This window comes from Mesoplodon densirostris, chromosome 4, assembly GCF_025265405.1.
Source record: "Mesoplodon densirostris isolate mMesDen1 chromosome 4, mMesDen1 primary haplotype, whole genome shotgun sequence".
NCBI lineage: Eukaryota > Metazoa > Chordata > Mammalia > Artiodactyla > Ziphiidae > Mesoplodon > Mesoplodon densirostris.
Window position 1 is genome coordinate 5,954,417 of NC_082664.1, and position 18,506 is coordinate 5,972,922.

The 18,506-nt window shown below is 57.4% G+C and overlaps 1 protein-coding gene across 3 annotated transcripts in view; it reads right to left on the reverse strand.

Annotated features, from left to right (window-relative positions):
- Positions 1–18,506, reverse strand: part of EVL (Enah/Vasp-like) — a 167,138-nt gene that overhangs the window by 18,831 nt on the left and 129,801 nt on the right. For all 3 annotated transcript variants that reach the window (XM_060095650.1, XM_060095651.1, XM_060095649.1), the window contains exons 4-5: positions 4,144–4,207; positions 135–196 (exon numbers count right to left, since the gene is read on the reverse strand). In XM_060095650.1, the coding sequence (XP_059951633.1) occupies positions 135–196; positions 4,144–4,207 (126 nt within the window). The remainder of the gene's footprint in view (positions 1–134; positions 197–4,143; positions 4,208–18,506) is intronic.

Consider the following 18,506-nt stretch of genomic DNA (forward strand, 5'->3'; position numbering starts at 1 on the left):
CCACGTTCACCGGGCGTGGCTGTCACGCTCTGAGGCCTGTGCAACCGGCAGCTGGTCACAGCGTTCCCAGTGTGTCCCTGGGCACCATCTAGTGAAGGGGCTGCAAGCCGGGCACAGGTACGGGAAGCTCTCACCTGTGGCTGAGGCTCTTCTCTCTAGAGACTCCTGGCGCTGCTGCTGTTGCTCCATCACTTGTCTGAAAAGCAAACACAGCAGAGCGGGTCTGACCTCCTGGAGCGAGAGCAGTGCGGCTCCGTGTCAGAGCCCAGGCTGCAGAGTTGGGCTTCACCGGCGCCCCGGGGGGCTCAGCCATGAGCTCGCCTCATCCCACCCTAGGCTCCGGCTGCTGGGCTTGCCGCCCCGCTTACAGAGGCAGGGTTGTAGGCCCTGGCTCCAGGGCCCTACACGGGGGAGCGCCGGCAGCCCGCTGAGTCTTAAGACACCTGGGCAGACCAAGCTCTCCCCTAGGCTGGACAAGCTCGCCTGGTTTTGGGGGGCCTATGGCCACAACAGACTCGACCTCAGGGGCACCCATTCTTACCTCACCTGGCCCAGTTTCCTGGAACAACTGTCAGGCACCGTTGGCTGTGACAGAAGCGGACACTAAGGCTACCCGTCCTCCTTTCCCACTGATCCAGCTGCGGCCTGGCCTCCATCTGGAGGGCCATTGGGAGGCTGCACTGTAGTGCGGGTGCACCTCTGCGGGGACCAACCTCCTAGCTCCTCGCATGAGTGGCCCTGGGTTGCTCTTCAAGGTTGGATGAGTGAAGACACTGACTCACAAACACACCCAGAGAACCTGGGGCTGAGATGCTGGGGAAGAGGGGCTCGAGGAGTCATGTGGGCCCGGGTGGCGGAAGGGCTTCAACTGCTGAGCCAACTCGGAAGGCCTGTAATGGGGCGCGGGGCTGAGCAGCGCTCCGACGCAGGAGGACGCCCCCAGGGCGAGAGGCTGGGGGCCATGCGTCTGCTCCGCTGGTTTACAGCGCACTGACGTCTGGGGCAGGGGCCGGGGCCAGGTGTGCACGCAGCAGCTGCTCAGTACGTGCTTTGTGTTGAATAGCTACACGGGGCTGCCCAGCTGCTTTCACCTTGGAGGAAGGTCAAGTGGGACCCGGAGTTTACTGCAAGGTCATTTAGAGGTAGAGAGCTTTCTGGTTCCCGTTCTGGGATTCTCTGGTTTGTGATCACAGGCGAGTCGTTTCCCTTTCCCGGGCCTCAGATTCCTCTCCATAAATAAGCATGAGAACACCTGTTTCATGGGGTTCTTGGGAGGATTATGCCCGAGATCTAAAAAATAATGAAAAAGACCCTTTTGACACTAAAGAGTCCCTACCTCACTGCTGGGCACCACGCAATTCCTCTCTTTCCGGGCCCCCCTCCATGGTGACTGCCAGGGATGCAGGGGGAGTAGGATCCCTGCTCTGCAGTTTGATGCCTGTGGTTCACAGACTGACCTCCCGGGGTCGCTCGGTCTGTGCACAGTCGACTGCAGACAAAACTGAACGGCCCTCTGTAGCCAGTGGCCTGGGACACTGGACTTGGGGGGTGGCGTTAGATAAAGTGCGTGGTGTTTCACCAGTTCTGAGAGCGCAACTGCAGGGGTCTGTTTAGGACGCAGGCCCTTCTCTGGGTGGAGGCAGCCCTGGGACCTGGCACAGGGCTGAGCTGGGGCCAGTTCTGGTTCTGCTTCTAAGTTTTGCTTACTTTGGGCAAGTCATTTCTGTTCTGTGGGCTTCAGTTGGCTCATGTGAGAAATAGTATGGGTAGTAACAACCCCTGACGGCTAATGTGAGGATTAAAATGAAACAGAGCAGCTAATGTGAGGATTAAAATGAAACAAAGTGTGTAAAAGCCCCTTGTAAACGGCAATATGTTATACTCCTGAGAGGCTAGAAGACAGGGCAGTGGAATTAATAAAAAGGAACCTCTGGGCTTCCCTGGTGGCGCAGTGGTTGAGAGTCTGCCTGCCGATGCAGGGGACGCGGGTTCGTGCCCCGGTCTGGGAGGATCCCACATGTCACGGAGCGGCTGGGCCCATGACCCATGGCCACTGAGCCTGTGCATCTGGAGCCTGTGCTCTGCAACGGGAGAAGCCACAACAGTGAGAGGCCCGTGTACCGCAAAAAAAAAAAAAAGGAACCTCTGAGGTCAGGGGAACTGGTCTCGGCCACTCACTGCCAGGCTGTCACCTTCACCCACTGGACAATCATGTTCATAGCAGCATTATTTACAATAGCCAAAATGTCAAAGCAAGAAAAATACTATAGGAAAAATGTGGTCTATACATACGATGGAATACTACGCACTTTAAAAAGGAAGAAAAAAAAATTATTTTTTAAAGTTAGAAAATTCTGACATATGTTACAGCCTGGATGCACCCTGAAGACATTATGCTCGGTGAAATTAACCAGCCACAAAAACACTTATTGTATGATCCTGTTTATCTTAGGTACACAGAGTAGTCAAATTCATAAAGACGGAAAGCAGGATGGTGGCTGCCAGGGGCTATGGGAGGGGGGAGGGGGGAGTTAATGTTTACTGGGCGTAGAGTTTCAGTTTTACAGGATGAACGAGTTATGGAGATTGATGGCGGTGATGGCTGCGCAACATATGAATGTATTTAATACCACTTAGCTGGACACTTTAAAAATGGTTAAGATGGTAAATTTTATGTTATGTGTATTTTACCACAGGTAAAAAAAAAAAAAAAAGCTTGTCACAAGAGGACAAATACTGTATGATTCCACTCACATGAGGTCCTGAGAGGGGTCAAATTCACGAAGACCGGGAGTACAGAGGTGCTCGCCAGGGGTGGAGGGGAGGGAGAAGGGGGTGCTAGTATTTAATGGGGACAGGGTTTCATTTTTGATGCAATCGTTCTGTGGATGGGTGATGATGCTCGCTGCACAACAACGTCGATGTCCTTAACACCACTGATTTGTACCCTTAAAAATGGCTAAGATGGTAAATCTGATGATTTTTAAAATTTTAAATAAATTGTTAAAAAGCCGAAAAAAAAAAAAAAAGAGGAATCTCTCCAACCTGAGTCTGGGAAGCATATTCCCATCTTTCCTTCGTTAGCACTGTTACCTTCAAACAGGAAGCCGAGGCCTAGAGCAGTACCTGGCCCAAGGTCACAAAGGACACCATGGCGGCCAGAAGGCGCTCAGAGCAGGGTAGGGGCTCGAGAAGAGAGCCCCCTGAGAGAGTCTCACAGCCAGGTGAGGGCGGGGACGTCGGCCTCCCCAGCTCCCGGCCCTGGGCTCTACCTGAGTCTCACCACAGGGCCCTGGAGGCACGCCCTCTCCCGCTGACCTGGCTGAGGATGCAAGCCCCAGGCCTCCCTCCGCAGCACGGCTCCCACAGAGCCGGGACTCCAAGCCCTTCACAGACGCTGAGTTCCCCCCCAGGCGGCACAGACCAGGTTCCAGCCCTGGTGCTGCCGTACCTGGCGATGGGACCTGGGGAGGCTGCTGCCTGCTTGGCCACCACGGCCGCTTTTGTAACTTCAGGACAATGGCACTGGCCCTTCCACCCAGTTCTAACACTTAAGAAGCTCCGTGGAGGGGCCGGGGGGCAGGGCGTCACCCTATGGCCTAGCCCTGGCCCAGCCACCCAAGAGCAGCTGCAGCGCACAAAGTGCTCTCACAGCCTCTGCCTGCTTGAACCTCCGCCGGGAGGCGAGCAGGCAGGGCGTTAAGATCCTCTAGAGAGGCCGTGGCACCCACCCAGGGCACCCAGCCAGAGAGTGGCAGGACCAGGGCTCACGAGGCCTTCAGACAGAGCACAGGACGGGCCTCAGTCGCACAGGCCTGGCGGGTCGCGTCCGCCCATCTCCAGCAGTACACAGCCTTGGCCCCGTTCCTGAATCCCCAGATGACCACCTCCTACTATACCCGGGAGGGCTGTGCTCAATAAGTGAGCGACTCAGGACACTGCCAGGCTGGTCACGAGGCTGCGGCGCCGGCGAGCTCTGCCCCTGTGAGACCGCACCCTCTCAGGGCCACGGGCGAAGCAGCAACGAGCCGGCTCCCTTTCCTTTCTGGTCAGGCCTGTTCCCCCGCCCCCGTGTCTCTCTGGGAGTCCTGGCTGCAGCCACAGGTGTGTCCTCCAGGCTGGCCCTTGCTGCTGGGGGGTTACCTTCTCTGGATGTCCATCTCATCAGGAGACGGGCCATTCTGCACCTGACGCTGGCTGGAGGAGCCTGTGGGGCAGAGAAGCACAAGAGCACAGCGGTTAACAGACAAGAGAGGACCCCCGGGACTCTCCCTACCTCTGCCCTCTGGTCCCACCGGAGATGGTCTCAACGGTTGGTTCTCAGCCCTGCAACACCCTGTCCCACCTCAGCCTCTCAGTCATCCCTCCTTCCCCCTTTCTCGCGGCTCTTGCTTTGGCATCAGTAAAGGGGGAGCCGTTTCACACGGCTCAGAATCACCCCTTCTCGCCTGACCCTTCTGGCCTCCCTCTCAAGCCGCACCTGCTGTTGCCACGTCCTCATGTGCCACTGTGCCCTCGACCCTCAACCTCTGGCTCCGGCCTCTCCAGGTCCCACAAAGCTGTTCTAACTAAAATTTGGAATCACCGAACCCAGCAGATCCGTTTTATTCTGCCTTTTGAGCAGGCGAATGACCCTTACAGCAGGTACGTGTCAGAGCCGGGGTTTCAGCACCGGGTCTGGGCTGCAGCCCGTGTCCCTCACTGCGATGTGACGCCCTCCTGCCTGCATCTAGGAGTCTGGAGGTGTGGGGTGGGCAGGAGAGAACAGAGCAACCGTGGAGCCTTCCAGGCCACATTCTTGCCCCTGACCCTGAAGGCAGGGCCCCAGAGCAGGCGAGGTCTGCCGAGTGTACCTCCTGTTCAGGCTGGGGCTGGTGCTGTGTTACATTCACAGGAAAATCAGGCTTTTGCTCCAATCTGAGAAGGAGCCGATTGTTCCTTCTCTTTGTCAGCTCAGGTGTCACTGGGGAACTGAAGAGTCACAGCAATGGGGGAGGGACTCTGGGCAAGCTGGCCTCATGCCTCGCTGCCTAGACGGGGAAGGGGCATTGTCTCCTCTCTAGGATGAGGGGCCAGCAATGCTCAGCGTACGACAAACTCCACGATGGGCAGAAGGCCTCTCCCACAGGTGCTTCAAACAGCTGAGAGGTTAGCAGGGTGTCCCCTGGGTCAGGGGCACAGCGGCACAGAGAGTAACAGAATCTCAAAGCTGAAGCAGGTCATCTGATTCTGGGGCAAGCTCCTGCTCAGCACAGGTGCCCTCCAGGCTGGCTCTCCTAGCATGATCCCCGCAATGCAAGCCTTACCTCCCAAGGGAGCAGGTTCCTTCCTACACCGAGGTCCCAAATCTACCCACCCAGGAAGGCCCCATTTCCACCCCCAGGTGTGACGACACGGGTTGAATCCTTTTCTACTTTCCTATGCTTGACAGTCCTTTCCAAGCCAGAAGTTTGCTTCCATATCAGGCAGTGCCCAGTCCTAGGCCCCAGTATGGGCTTCGGTCAAGTTTTGAGTGAGCCTTGCTTTGCCGCTTCTGGACCCCTGTGTGGATGCTTTAGTTGGGGAAAGAGGAGGATCCAGATGGTGGGCAGTGGGCCAGCTGCTTGATGGGAGGAGGGCCTCCCAGCACCTGAGGATGAATTTCTGCCCTGGGTGGCCCTGCCTGACCCTGCCTTGCTCAATGCCAACTGCTGAACTCAGGGGCCGGGCAGGAGAGAAGACGCCTGCGTACTCTTAACAGAGGTGACTACATAAATGTCTGGTGGCCTGGCACAGAGTAGGTGTGAAATAAATACTGGTTTTCTTTTCCTGTCTCTAAACATGCTTTTTCTGCTTTATTCATTTAACATAAAATAACTCTGCTCTTTCTAAAAATTGGTTTTTCTGTAAATATGTCCAGTATAGACATTAGAAAAATTTTCAAGTTTAATAAAGAAAAAACATTCTTAATTAAAAAGAAATCCACAGTGGAGGGGATCTCTTTTCTCTCCCACTCCGTGAGGCCCAGGCCTCAGGGCTCTCCCCGCCTTGTTCTCAGGAAACCAGAGCAAGAATATGAGAACGCTGCTGGACAGCGGTGTCAAGGCACTTTTCTTAATTTAATTTACAGTTGCTTTAATTCTCACAACCCTCCTGGACAGCTCCCAGGAAGGCTTTTAACAGGTGAGGGAACAGCCCAGAAAGGGTAAGTGACACACCTGTAAGCAGGAGAACCAGGCTCAGACTACCCGTAAAACGCCCCTTTCTTTCTTAAATTCAATCGCACCGTGGTGTCGGCTGGGACCGGCCCATAGGATGAAGAGTGCAGGTGGAAGGAAGACTGGCCAGAAGGGTCCCGGGTGAGGGGCTGCAGCCCTCAGACAGCGCCCAGGCTCTGCCTGGTGTCCACGCGGCGGACAGTGCCACCCACTCAGCCCAGCATTTGGGGCTCAGGCCTGACAGCTGGACTCCTGCCTTGTTCCAAGACCTGGCCTCGGCTGCTGGACCCGTGCCCACGTCCGGATCTGCCCCTCTTCCGGGGCCAAGCCCCTGCCCCGGAGCCCCCGCCTGGCCCCTGGTCTGAGGACGGGAGCCCACCCGCGCTCTGGCCGGGCCCCACCAGCTGTCAGGACCCCCGCTGGCAGCCAGCTGCCATGGCGTGAACTGCGGAGGTCGTGCACTTGCGCCCCTTGTTCCGCCCGCGGGCCTGGACTGCCTCCTGACACCCTCAGCTGGCCGGCCTGGTCAGGGTGGGAGGACCGAGCGGAGCCCTCGCTGCTCCCAGGGGGCTCCAGTCCCTGCGCGTGAGGCATCTCAAAATGAGATGGCTAGAACTTTAGACACTACGGGGCAGGAAGAGATAACACTGGCTGCGTAAGGCCTCCCATTTTTCTTAACCTCAGAAAATGTGGGTGTGGTTTGAGCTGCGAGGGTCCTTAGCATCAGGAAGCACAGGCCCTCTGTCTCAGAGGGGAGGGGTCTGTCCAGGGTCGCGCAGGGCGTGCCTCCTTCCTCCTGGCCCATTCCACCCACTGGCCACGGTGCCCCACTGGCAGAGGCGGGAGGAGAACGGGGAGGAGGCTCTGCCCTCCAGACGGTCTAGGACCTTTGGGAAGCCTGGGCAGAGCCCATCCGTAGATGCTTCTTGTGCTGAGATCTCAGGGCAGGAGCATCGGGCGGCTGGCTGGTCATCACTCCTGTCTGTCCCGCGTCCCAAGCTACTTCCCATGATTCTCCGAGCAGTGCAATCAGAAGCCAGACACGCGGAGTGTCCCGTGCTCGAGTCACCGCAGGCCAGCCGTGCCCCCACTTCCAGGATCCAGGTGAGGACCGCAGGCCACCCCACCCCCCAATCTCCTTAGCTACCAAGTCCTCTGCTGCTGCGTCTGAGACCCCAGCAGAATCCACCTGCCTCTCCCTGCTCACGTGGCTGCCTCAGCATCTCTCCTGGACCCGTGCCTTAGTCAACCAAAGGGACCTCTGCCTCGACCCACACCCCTTTCTCCCCATCCAGCTTCCACACGGACACTGCAGGCCACGTGATCTCTGGAAAACACAAGCCTGACCCTTATGGGGTCAAGTCCAAGCTCAATGGAGTTAAGAGTCCAGCCCATCCCCACAGCCGCTTCTCCTGGACTCACCCCCGCAGCAGGCCTTCTGCACCTGCTCACTAACCCTGGATCACCTGCTTGCTTCCCACCTCCCCGTCGCTGTGTGGCCCCCATCCACCCGGACACCTTCCTCACCTACCAAGTCTTCAAGGCCCAGCTGCACAGCTGCCTCTTCCAGGAAGCCCACCTACATCCTCCCGCCTCCACTGCTCGGCCTCCCCCACACCACTTTCTGATATTCCAGTGACCGCAGGGCAGAGACCATGCCTGTCGCTCATCCCTCCCTGCTCAAGGCCAGCTCACGTCAAGTACTTGGTGGCGTATTTTATCAAATGGAGTTGGGAAGGTCTGAGGGAACGTGTGATCACCAAGCCCAGGGAAAAAAGCACAGGTGAAGGAATGGGACTGAACTCGCTCAGATGAAAATAAGACCTACCCAGAAGCGAGCCACAGAAACACAGGGCTCCCCAAGTCCGTGCCTGTTCAGAGAGGAGGCCGACCGAGGCACAGCTCTCGGGCTGACTGCTCCCCGCCGGCACCAGGGGCCCACTGCCGCCCGGAGAAGGGGCGTTGGTGGCTTTGAGAGGTGGCGTTGGGGGGGGGGGCTGGCCCAATGCCATGGGGCTCGGTGTCACAAGCTGCCAAGTCTGGGAGCTCCAACTAAGACAGACCCCGCCCTTCTCTCATTCACTTCAAACAAGTTTTGCAAAGTCACAATAAAGAGCCTAATTTGCACTACAGACACGTGACAAAGAGGAAAATTTAACGTGGAACATGGACCCAACATCGGGAGAAGCGGGGTGCCTGTGAGTTTCTGGTGTCTTGTGGGTCCAGCCCACAGCATCGGAGCGCACGCCCTGCTGGCAGGCCAGGGCAGAGGGTGGCCTGATGGAGCCCCTGTCTGACCACAGAGAGGAGCCTGGGGATGGGACAGGCAGGCTCGTCCGCTCTGAGTCGATCTGACATGATGCTTCTTGGGGAAGGAGTGACTTCTTGTTCCCTGAGGCCCACATTCCAGCTTTAGGTAGGAGTCCCATCAAACACCCACTCCTACAAACACGCTGGTGACTCAGCGGAGGCCCTCTTACCCTTGGGGGTCATGAGGTGGGGGACGGGAAGGAGAGACACCACCAGAGGGGAGGGTGAGGCTGGCCAGACCCAGGCCACGAGCCCACCCGGGATGGGGGGCTGGCAGCCGAGGGCCCTAGGGCAAGTCACTGAGTGACCGGAGGCCACACTGAAGGGGAGAGAGGGGCTGGGAGGACTGAGGTCAGACCTGGGGCCTCAGCAGCGAGCAGGGCGTGAACGTCCCCGCGCCCTCCACAGGGTACAGGGCTGTTCCCAGGTGGGGTGAGAGTGCCTGGTCCGGGTACTGCGCCCCGAAGACTTGCACGGCCTCCATCTGTGACGCAGATTCCAGCGTGAGATGCGATCGTCCTCGGGGACGCTGCCCTCATTTAGCAGCAAGGGGCCGGGGAGAGCAGATGGAGGAAAAGCTGGCTGCACAGGGTCAGGCTTCTGGGGGAAGGGACCCAAAGTGGCTGACCCGCGGCCCCGCCCCAGCCTTGCTGAGAGGGGTGCAGGGGACAGGCGGGGCCCAGGCCATGCTCTGCTGTGCAGGGGGCACCTCTTCACGGGGACTCTGCGAGCCCAGGCTCCCCGTCCCCTAGGACATATTACGTGCGCCTGTATGTGCCAGGACCCGGGCGCATAGCCGTCCGACTTAACCTCCAGGCACGTAACTGTCCTGTTCCCCACGTGCCCGGCACTTAACGTACTTCTTGGCATCCGGCCAACACTCGACAAATAGCTGTTGAATAAATGAATGATCAGGCCCCAGGCAGACTGTCTGATGATCTCCAACAACTGCCGAGGCTGTGCAGGTGGCACATTCTAGAGCTTTCCCCTCACGCTGGAAACAGGCTGTGGCTGAGCTGGGGATGCGCCTCACGAGCGGGAGATACGCGAGCAGGGAGGCACCGTGGTCACCGGCGGGGGTGGCACTCGGCCAACTCGAGGGGACGGGATGTGGGAAGAGAGAACTCAAGTTCATGGAGCAGCCACCACGCTGCGTGCTGGGTCCTGCGCCAGAGACTCCCCAACTCACTCACTTAATCCGCACCCTCATCCCAGGAGCCCTGGTACCATCCGTTTTTTATCCTAAGGAAGCCGGAGAGCAGAGGACGTCAAGTGACTTCAGCTTCCTTAGACACATGTCCTTGAACTGCTCCGCCTCCCGGGGAAGGAAGGGTGGGGGAGGCCGGATGGGAGGACAGGAGCAGGGGGTCCTAGAGGGCAGCGTGGAGGGCGGGAGGCAGGCAGCGGCGGCCAGGGCTGGGGGAGCCCTGGTACCCTTTCCTGGCCGAAGTCCAGCCCCCGCAGACTCTCAGCACCCACTGGCCTCTGGAGAGGGAGACTGTGGGTTGGCCTGCTTGCCGCCCTCCTGCCTGACCCCACCTAGGTGCCCTGCCCACGTAGTGCCTGGGTGAAGTGAGCGCAAATGAACGCTCCCGACCCAGGAGAAAGATCTGTAGCCCAGGCTCTCAGCTGTGCAGAGCCTGAAGGGCCACAGCGAGGAGAGACCCCAGAGCCTACCCGGGGTCTACTTCCCAGTGGGCTGAAGCCCGTCTTGCTGGCACTGCTCCCACGGGAGCCGGTCAGGACCAGACAGGGGCCTGGACAGTGGAGAGTGGTGCTCGGGCTCCCCCTCCAGTCCTCCCAGTGCCCCTCATTCCTGTTTTCCAGCCCCTCCCCGTTCCTGGCTAGCCTCCCTGGACTGTTTCAGTTTGTCCAAATCCCCTTTGGAGTGAACCTGGAGCCGGGGAGACCCAGGTACTTACTGGATTTCGGCTACGCCGTGGTTAAGCCCCTCCCCGCTCCGGGCCTCAGTTTCCTACAGAGCGAGACGGACGGAACCAAGGATCTCCTAGTTCTGAGTCTCAGCAACTTAAAAGGACAAAGAAGGAAATATACCTAAATGTTCACAGTAGCTACCTCTGGATTGTGGATTCTTCCCCTCTTTTTGAACTTCCAAATTCTGCACAAGCAGGACACATCACCTTATAATAAAGAAACAAAAGACTAAGAGTCCCCACGGAGGGGATAAGCGCTCCGCTGCGACTCCACCCTGAGGCTGGCTGTACGGCCCCGTACGGCTCCTGCCCCAGGTACTGCATTTCAAGTTACACAGCTGAGGTAGGCAGATAGGCACTGCGGACACCTCCTCATGAGAAAGGCCGTCCTCCTGCTGGCCATTAACATTTATGAGGCCCTGGGACACCAGCCCCCAGCTCCTCTGGGACAGGAGGGACGGGCCAGGTTTCCAGGCAGCCTCTACAGGAAAGGCATCCCCTGGGCCTCCTGAGAAGATGGAACCTGAGATCCCAGCAGCACCGGAAACCAAGGATCCAGCACCTGCTCAGTGATGCCTGATGGAATTGCTGGCCAGCAAGTGACAGCCACCTGGCCCAGGCTGGGCAGAGCCCCAAGCCCCTTCGAGCCCCCTTCCCCTCTGCCATCTCTCTGGCTGACTCCTTCTCCTTTCTCCAGAGGTGCCTCCATTTTGGACCAGCTCAGAGCCACACTTTGAGATGGGGTGCAGCCTTCCCTTCTCGTGTCTAGGTTCCTGCTGCCAAGCAAGCAAACACACACGTGGGAACGGAGCCTGTGATCCGGGCCTAAGCTCCGGCCTGGCCACGGTCTTCAGAGCCACCCTGCCAAGGCCACCCGGGAATCGGTGGCAGAGCTGGGACCAGCGCCCAGGACAAGTGTCTCCCAGCCCAGGGCTCTGTCCACACCAGCACGCTGATGCTCGGCTCTGGCTAGACAGTCAGACAGCTGCCTCACCACCTCTGTGCTTAGGAAGCCCAGGCAGGGGTGCTTAACCCACCTCCTGAGCTTGGCCCAGCAGCAGACAAATCCCGACTGCCACCGCCCTGCCAGTCCAGTTTGATTGCTTGCTTAAAGCTATCCCGTGTCAATTTTCTAGGGCCTTTTCTGCCAGTCCTTATGCGTGAATTTACGCTCACAGTGGCTGATACGTGAGGCAGCTTGTTTTGTTTTACTCAGATCACCAGGCCCAGCTGATTTATCATCCACTGCAATCCTGTAATACACCCTCATCCCTGGGCCCGCCAGTTATGGCTCAACCCCAGGGTGACCAGTGGTTAAAGCTGTGTCTAAGAGGCCAGTGTTGAAATGACCTGTAGACCCAGGTCAGCATGTGCAGATGCAGAGGCTGCAATTCAGAGAGGGGCGGACTGCCCAAGGCCACACAGTAAGAAGCATCTACCAGCCTTGCAATTAAGCACCAGCATGGCATGCCAGAGAGGAAAGGCCCTTTCACTCTGACAATGACAGCAGGAGGCCTGTGTGCCACCCTGGGTGCTAGCAAGCAGGGTCCCCTCTCCTGGCGTAGAGGGATCCTGAGGCCAGGGGAAAGGGAGGGACTTGCCCAGGAACACATCCAAACAGGGGTAAACGGGGCTAGAACCCAGGTCTCCTGGCTTCCAGGCCAGGATGCTGCCAACCAGCCTGCTCAGTCCCACTCAGGCTGTGGTCCTCAGGCCAATTGTCATCCTAGTAAAATATTTTTTCTCCCTTTCTTAATAAGCTCCTTTCAGAACACATTACACACCTTGAAAAGGATCTCAAATAGAATAAAGTGCAATAAAATCTGTCACACATTTATTGCCTGTGTGACAAACCACCTTTGCATCATTTTTGTGATTAATCTGCTCAATTATCCAGGGCAGAGCCTGTCAGACCTATGTCATAGACGGGGAAACTGAGGCTTGGAAAGGGTGAGCGATTTCCCAAGGCCACAGGCACCCCAAGTGGACGGGGCTGCTGGGACCAGAGCCCACACTGGCCGCGGCCCAGCCCGCGTGCTGCTGCGTCTTCTGCCCACCCCTCCTGCAAGGCCTCGGTCAGAACAGCATCTCAACCCTCCGACCGTCAGTGACAGGGAGGTCGTCGCAAGACCCAGAGCTCCGGCCCCGCCTCCCCCAGCACCTGGGAGCGAAAGGGGAGGCCCGGGAGGAGCAGGGAGGAGGGGGAGGGGCTCCCGTCACCTACAGCTCACTCTGCAAAGCACGGTGCAGTCGCAGTGGCAGAAGCAGAAGCAGTGGAAGGTCCACTCCCTGCTGACCATTACGGGCAGGCCCCGGGGCGCAGTCCGGAGGCGCGCTGCTCGCATCCTGCCCACTTACCTCTCCTTCCTCAGCCGCCTGGCTTGGGCACTGGGAAACTGATACGCCGGGCAGCCGTCAAATGGGCTTCGCCGCTTCAATGTTTAATGAGGCTTCCCAGCTAACCTATCAGAACCTGCCTGCCTACCTGACTCCAGAAAGCTCTGGGGGCCCTGGAGGAGAGTCCAGACCCCTCGTGGGGCCAGCCCACGGGCCCTGGTGACGCCTGGTGTCTTCCAGAAGGAGCCTCCTACTGTGGCTCGCTCTCCTCTTGCCCCCGTGGGCTGTGGGAGGGGACAAGGTGGGTGCGGAGCCAGAGGGAACAGGTGACCAACCGAAGGAAGAGTCCCAGGCACTGCTGACCTCGGCCGCCCGCTCTTCCCGAGCTCCATCCGGCCGTTCCTTGGATTTCCTCTCCTCTCCTCGCTGCTTCTCTCAGCCAATCCCTGCCCCTCCTGCCTGCTTTCCAGCCCAACCGGCTTCAAGGCCCGCGGGAAGTCAATCCTTCACCCACTTCCACCACCCTGGACCCTTTCTGCCATCATACCTGTGGGTGCCGTGGCTGCTCCCTCCGCCGTGAAGGCGCCTCTGCACTTCCCCAGCTGGCAAAGCCCCAGGGCCCATAAAGCCCAGTCAAGTGGGCCGCCGACCCCGCGGAGCCTTCCCCGACACCTAGGTTGCCTCCTGCTCTGTGTCTGACTCTTCCCCCTGAGCCCTGCTCTCACACGAAACATCAGAAAGCATAGCGCTTCTGTGCTGGTCCCCACGTGGGAAACAGCATTTCCAAGGGTCCCTTGGGAAACGCTTCCCGGCCCCCAGCCCCCTCCTCCAGCTCCTCTTTCCCTACCAGTGACCTACTGGGGTCAGGCCCCACCTCCCTTACCATCACCATCTTCCCTTGTGAAGCTGACTGCTCCCTCTTTACTGTCCTGAGCTAAAATGCAAATATGTACAGATTTGTAAGGTACCACAAAGGACTTCAAAGGAACCTGGGATCCCCCAGACTTGCTGCCTAGGAGGGGCATCTCAAGGTTGGCACCTCCTACCCACCCCCCTGCCACTTCCTCCCTGACACGGGGCTCACACTGCCTTTCCTGTCCAAATCTTTCCCCGGATGATTAACACATCAGTTCTGCTGGACTTTGGGGCCTTGGGTAGCTAGTCGCTTTCCCTCTTTGGGACTTAATTTCCCACCTGCGGGGCTGAGCCAGAGGAGGCACAGCACTCCCCGTTTACACAGTGCATGGACTTGAAGCCACCGGGAGCTAAATTTGAGTCCCGGTTCTGTCACTCTCTGACCTTGGGCATATTGCTGAAGCTCTTTCTGTTTTCTGGTCTGAAACGCAACGAGAGCATCCCTTATCTTGGGATGTGGACCTTCAACGCGTTAGTGTCAGCCTAGAGTCTGACATAGCACAACTCAGCCCTCGGCCAGTGTCTCTTCTTCTTAGGGAATTCTGAGTGACTAACATTTCATATCTGTATCTATTAAGTTCTCATAACACATCCCAGGAGTGGAATTATCATTACCTCAGCAGGCCAGGGACGCCCAGAGAGATTAAAAGCTTGTCTACATCAAGTAAGTGACAGAGTCAGAAGCAGAAGGAGCTCCTGCAGCTTCCGAGCCCGTGTTCTGTCCCCATCAGCTTCCTGTCTCTTCAGAGGTCAGCTCTGCAAGGGGTCATGTTGAGAAAACTCCCCAGAGGGGAGGTCTTCAGGAGCAGTTTCTCTCCTTGGCATCCAGTGGTCAGAAATCCAACTCCGGATTGGATTGGTCCAGCCACGGACCACTTCTCCTTAGAAAAGCGCTATGTCTTAGGTGCAAGCAGCTGGAGAAACTGAAGGTGAAGTTGTAACCGAAGCTAGGATGCGGGTCAGCAGAGCCAAGTGTTAATTCTCTTTGGGCTTTAGTGTCTCCATTACCTCCAACTGCTGAAGGCGCAGTGGATGGGATCCGCAGAATTCACACCCTGCAGGTGGCAGGGCTCGGACCCCGACTAAGCTGCCTGCTCCACCTCCAGCTGCTAGACGCTCCAGAAGCGTGTGATGACATCTCAACAGCAGTGTTTGCAAAGGGAATCACGAGCTACTGAAACACAGTCAGGCAAACAGCTGGATTTGAGCCCTGTTGCTGCCGGTGCTGGACTTTCCGAGCTAGTTTCTCTGTGTATAAAACGAGGGTCTTGGCTGATATGGCTTGTAAAGTCCTTTTTTACACTATGAGCCTATGAACCAGCTAATTAAATGTATTTGTTTCTTCAGCAAGGATTTATTCTAAGTTTTCTAGATGAGCTCATGTAAGAACGTCCTGCCAGTTATGTGTGGCTTGGCTAATCTCCAGCTGTGCCTGAGTCACTGAGGTCACACGGTAGGGCTGCTCCTGCACTCTGCTGCTGAGGCCAGGCCACTCTCTGCCCTCCACACCTCAACTGGAGAGGCCCCTGTGCCTTGGGTAGACCCTTCCACAGCGTGGGGTGCTCTGTGGTATGTGCGGAAACAAGAGGGCACAGACCACCCTTCTGGAGCATCAGTTTTACTGAATGGGAAATAATTCCAAATAGGGAAGGAGGCACAGATACACCATGGAGAAGAACATAAAATCTGCAGGAGTTTTTACAATACGGCCCAGGACTTGCAAGGACTTCGGAGACTGGGGGTCTCTTGCAGCTCCACCGCACACCAGCCCCGGGACAGGCGGGATCCTGACCGGCATCCAGGGCCCTGCGACTCACTCTCTGAGCCTCGCCCCGGTGTGCTCTCCTAACCTCTCTGTTCTTCAGTCGGTCGCCTGCGTCCTTCTGAAATGGTTCTTTCTTTCCTGCCTTTCTCTGGTGCTTCCTCTGCCTGGGATGTGGCACGTTCCCACCTCTGCCCCACAAGCCCATGGCCCCAGGCTTGCTCAGGGACTTGGTGAAGCCCTGCCCGCCAGGCCCCAGGCTGCCTTTTATCAGAGTTGTGTAGGTGCCTGTGTACACCCCTGCTGGACTGCGAGCACCTTAAGAAGAATACCCTACATTTATGCCTCCACATCACAGTGTCTACTTCTCAAAACCACCTGACAGGCTGTTATTACAACCCCATGCAACAGGTTAGAAATGGAGTTTCAGAGGCATGAATTACCCCCAATCGGTGGTAAAGGTGGGTGAAGCCAGGACTCTTTCAGTCCCACCCGTCTGCCACTGCAAACAGCATGCCGTGTCCCTCCAAAGCTGGGAGACAGGCGGGGTGCTATCCACGGACAGTGGCGACTGGGGCTGGCTGGCCGGGGCAAACCATCGCTGAGTCCATTTAGAAGCCACGGGCTGTGGCCAAGAGCTGCCCAGGAGCCACAGCGGCAGAGCACGAGGTTCTCAGGTCTCAGGAAGTCCCAGGCAGCTGGGAATCGGCAAGGACCCTCCCTCTAAGCCCTGGTAAGAGCCACGGCGCCAGGGCAGGATATCAGGATGTAATTTTTCACCTCTGAAGATCTGTCTGGCAGGGAGAGGAGGCCACGAAGGCCTGGTGCTCGAGGGGAAGGTCTAGGCCCTTCAAGACCTGGCCCTGACTGTTGCGTAAGCCTCACCGATTCCCCCACACCCGTCCAGGGTGGGAAGTGCCCCCGTGAAAGGCTGAAACACGTCTCTGTGCCTTTGCATGCACAGCTTCCTCACCTGACTGTCCTCTCTCTTCTCTAACTGGCAAACTATCCATCCTTGGAGCCCCAGATGCAGCATGCCCACTGCAGAGGCTTTCCTGGAGCCCTGTCCCTGCATCTCAGGCTCCCGAGGCCCTGGACTTACTTCCCTCTGTCCCCGCACTGGCCACACTGCACTGTCAAGTCCCTCTTCTCTGCCTGACGGAGCTCTGCAGACGTGGGAACCGTGTCTCGGTTCTCTCTGTGCGCTGGTGCACGGCCCATAACAGAACAGGCCCGAGATATGCCTGGTCCTTCATCCATCACACAAACGTCACCGTGCGCGGCACTGGGGATACAGCCGTGGACACAAACCGCTCTCCTGGGCCCTTGGTTCTCGAGACGAAAGACAGGCAACACGGTCGCACGTAACAGGAGGAACAGAGCAGGAAGAGCTGAAGGGGCAGGTGTGTGGGTCCTGCCTCCCTGACGGGGTGTCACGTGCGCCATGGGTTACTCGGAGGGAAGAGCGTTCCAGGCAGAAGGGACCCCGGGGTGAAGGGGCACGTGTGACGACCAGGAGGCCGCTGCGACCGGAACTAAGTGGGTGAGGTAGAGAGCGGGGCGGAAGTGAACAAGCAAGGCAGCCAGGGCCAGGGAGGTCCACGCAGGCCTCAGTCGGGGTTTGGATTTGATTCTGGTTAAGACTGTTAGTCTCTGGAGAGTCCTGAGCAAGGCTCGACCTGGCTCGACCTGGCTTGACCTGGCTTGACCTAGATGCGGAAAGATCAATCTGCTTGTGTGTGGAGAACAGACTAAGCGCAGAAGCAGGCAAATCAAGTAGGTGTCCACTGTGAAAGCCCAGTCGTTTGTTGAATGAATAAATGATGAATGAAGGCAGACAGCTGACAAGCAGGTGGGGGGCAGGGTCTCAAATGCTCACGCCCTGTCCACTCTAGAAGCTGCAAGTTGCATCCAAGTCCAGCACCTGGGTTTCTGCGTCCCTGGGATGGTCACTTACTAAAATATTTGAGCTGGCTCTTATGCTATATGAGCTAAAGTTGGCAGAAGGCTGACCCGGAAATTATCATTCTTTAGGAAAGATATTAAGTATGCTAACTGAGAAAAAAGAAAATGGATGCTAATTAATTTTTGACTTATTTCAGAAGAAGTAGGCATTTTGCTATAAAGATGCGCCAGGTTAAATGCCCATAATAATCAACCCGTGATCAAACTGGGTTATGATTTAGAAAGTGTGGAGGCCACCAGCTGACTGGGGTCTCTTTGACAGGCCATCTGGCTCACTGGGCAAAGGCCTGGACTTTGAATCGGAGACTTGGGCTCTGTCACTCACTCGTGTAGCCTTTGGCGAATCACTGCTGTGAGCCTTCGTTTCTTCAGCCTTAAAGTGGGGACAGGAATTCCTACCCTGTCCCTGACAGTCTCAGGAGGATGCCAGGGGACCCAGTGAGACCAGGCGGGACAGGTACAACAAAAGACACGTCCCTTTCCTTGAGGAGCATGTGGGCCAGCCCCCGGGCATGTCACTTTTTCTTCCCACACCAGTGAGGACTCTGGCCGTTTCTGAGGGCTGAGATCTCAGACAGTGTCCTGGGATGGGGTGCTCCACGGGCAAGCATGACAATTTGCATTCTTAGGGTGCTTCACAGCTTGCAAGTCACATTCCCACTTATGTTATCATTTGAGTCTCACAGCAACGTTGTAGGTAGTTATTATAACCACCTTTAAAGATGAGGAAACTGAGGCTCGGGGTGATGAAACGGTTTGCTCAAGGTTTCACAGGCTCTTGTGTGACAGGGCCTGGAGCACGGGCCTGGCACTCTGTCCTCTGCCCCCAGAGTCTGTGTCATCTGTCAGTCGCTGTGCTGACCACAGGCTGCTCACCACGACCCAACCCGAGATGTACTTGGGCACCGGCGAGGCGGGCATCCATAATGGACCATTCACGAGCTCAAGCCCCGAATGAGCATGTGGTGCCCAGGCCAGATCTAAGGAAAACGAAAAGCCCCCAAGAAATCCTCCCATTAGCGTTAGGGAGATGACCCTGGGACTGGTGGAAGGCGGTCCTCCTTCTCCGGGATGGGAGCTACACAC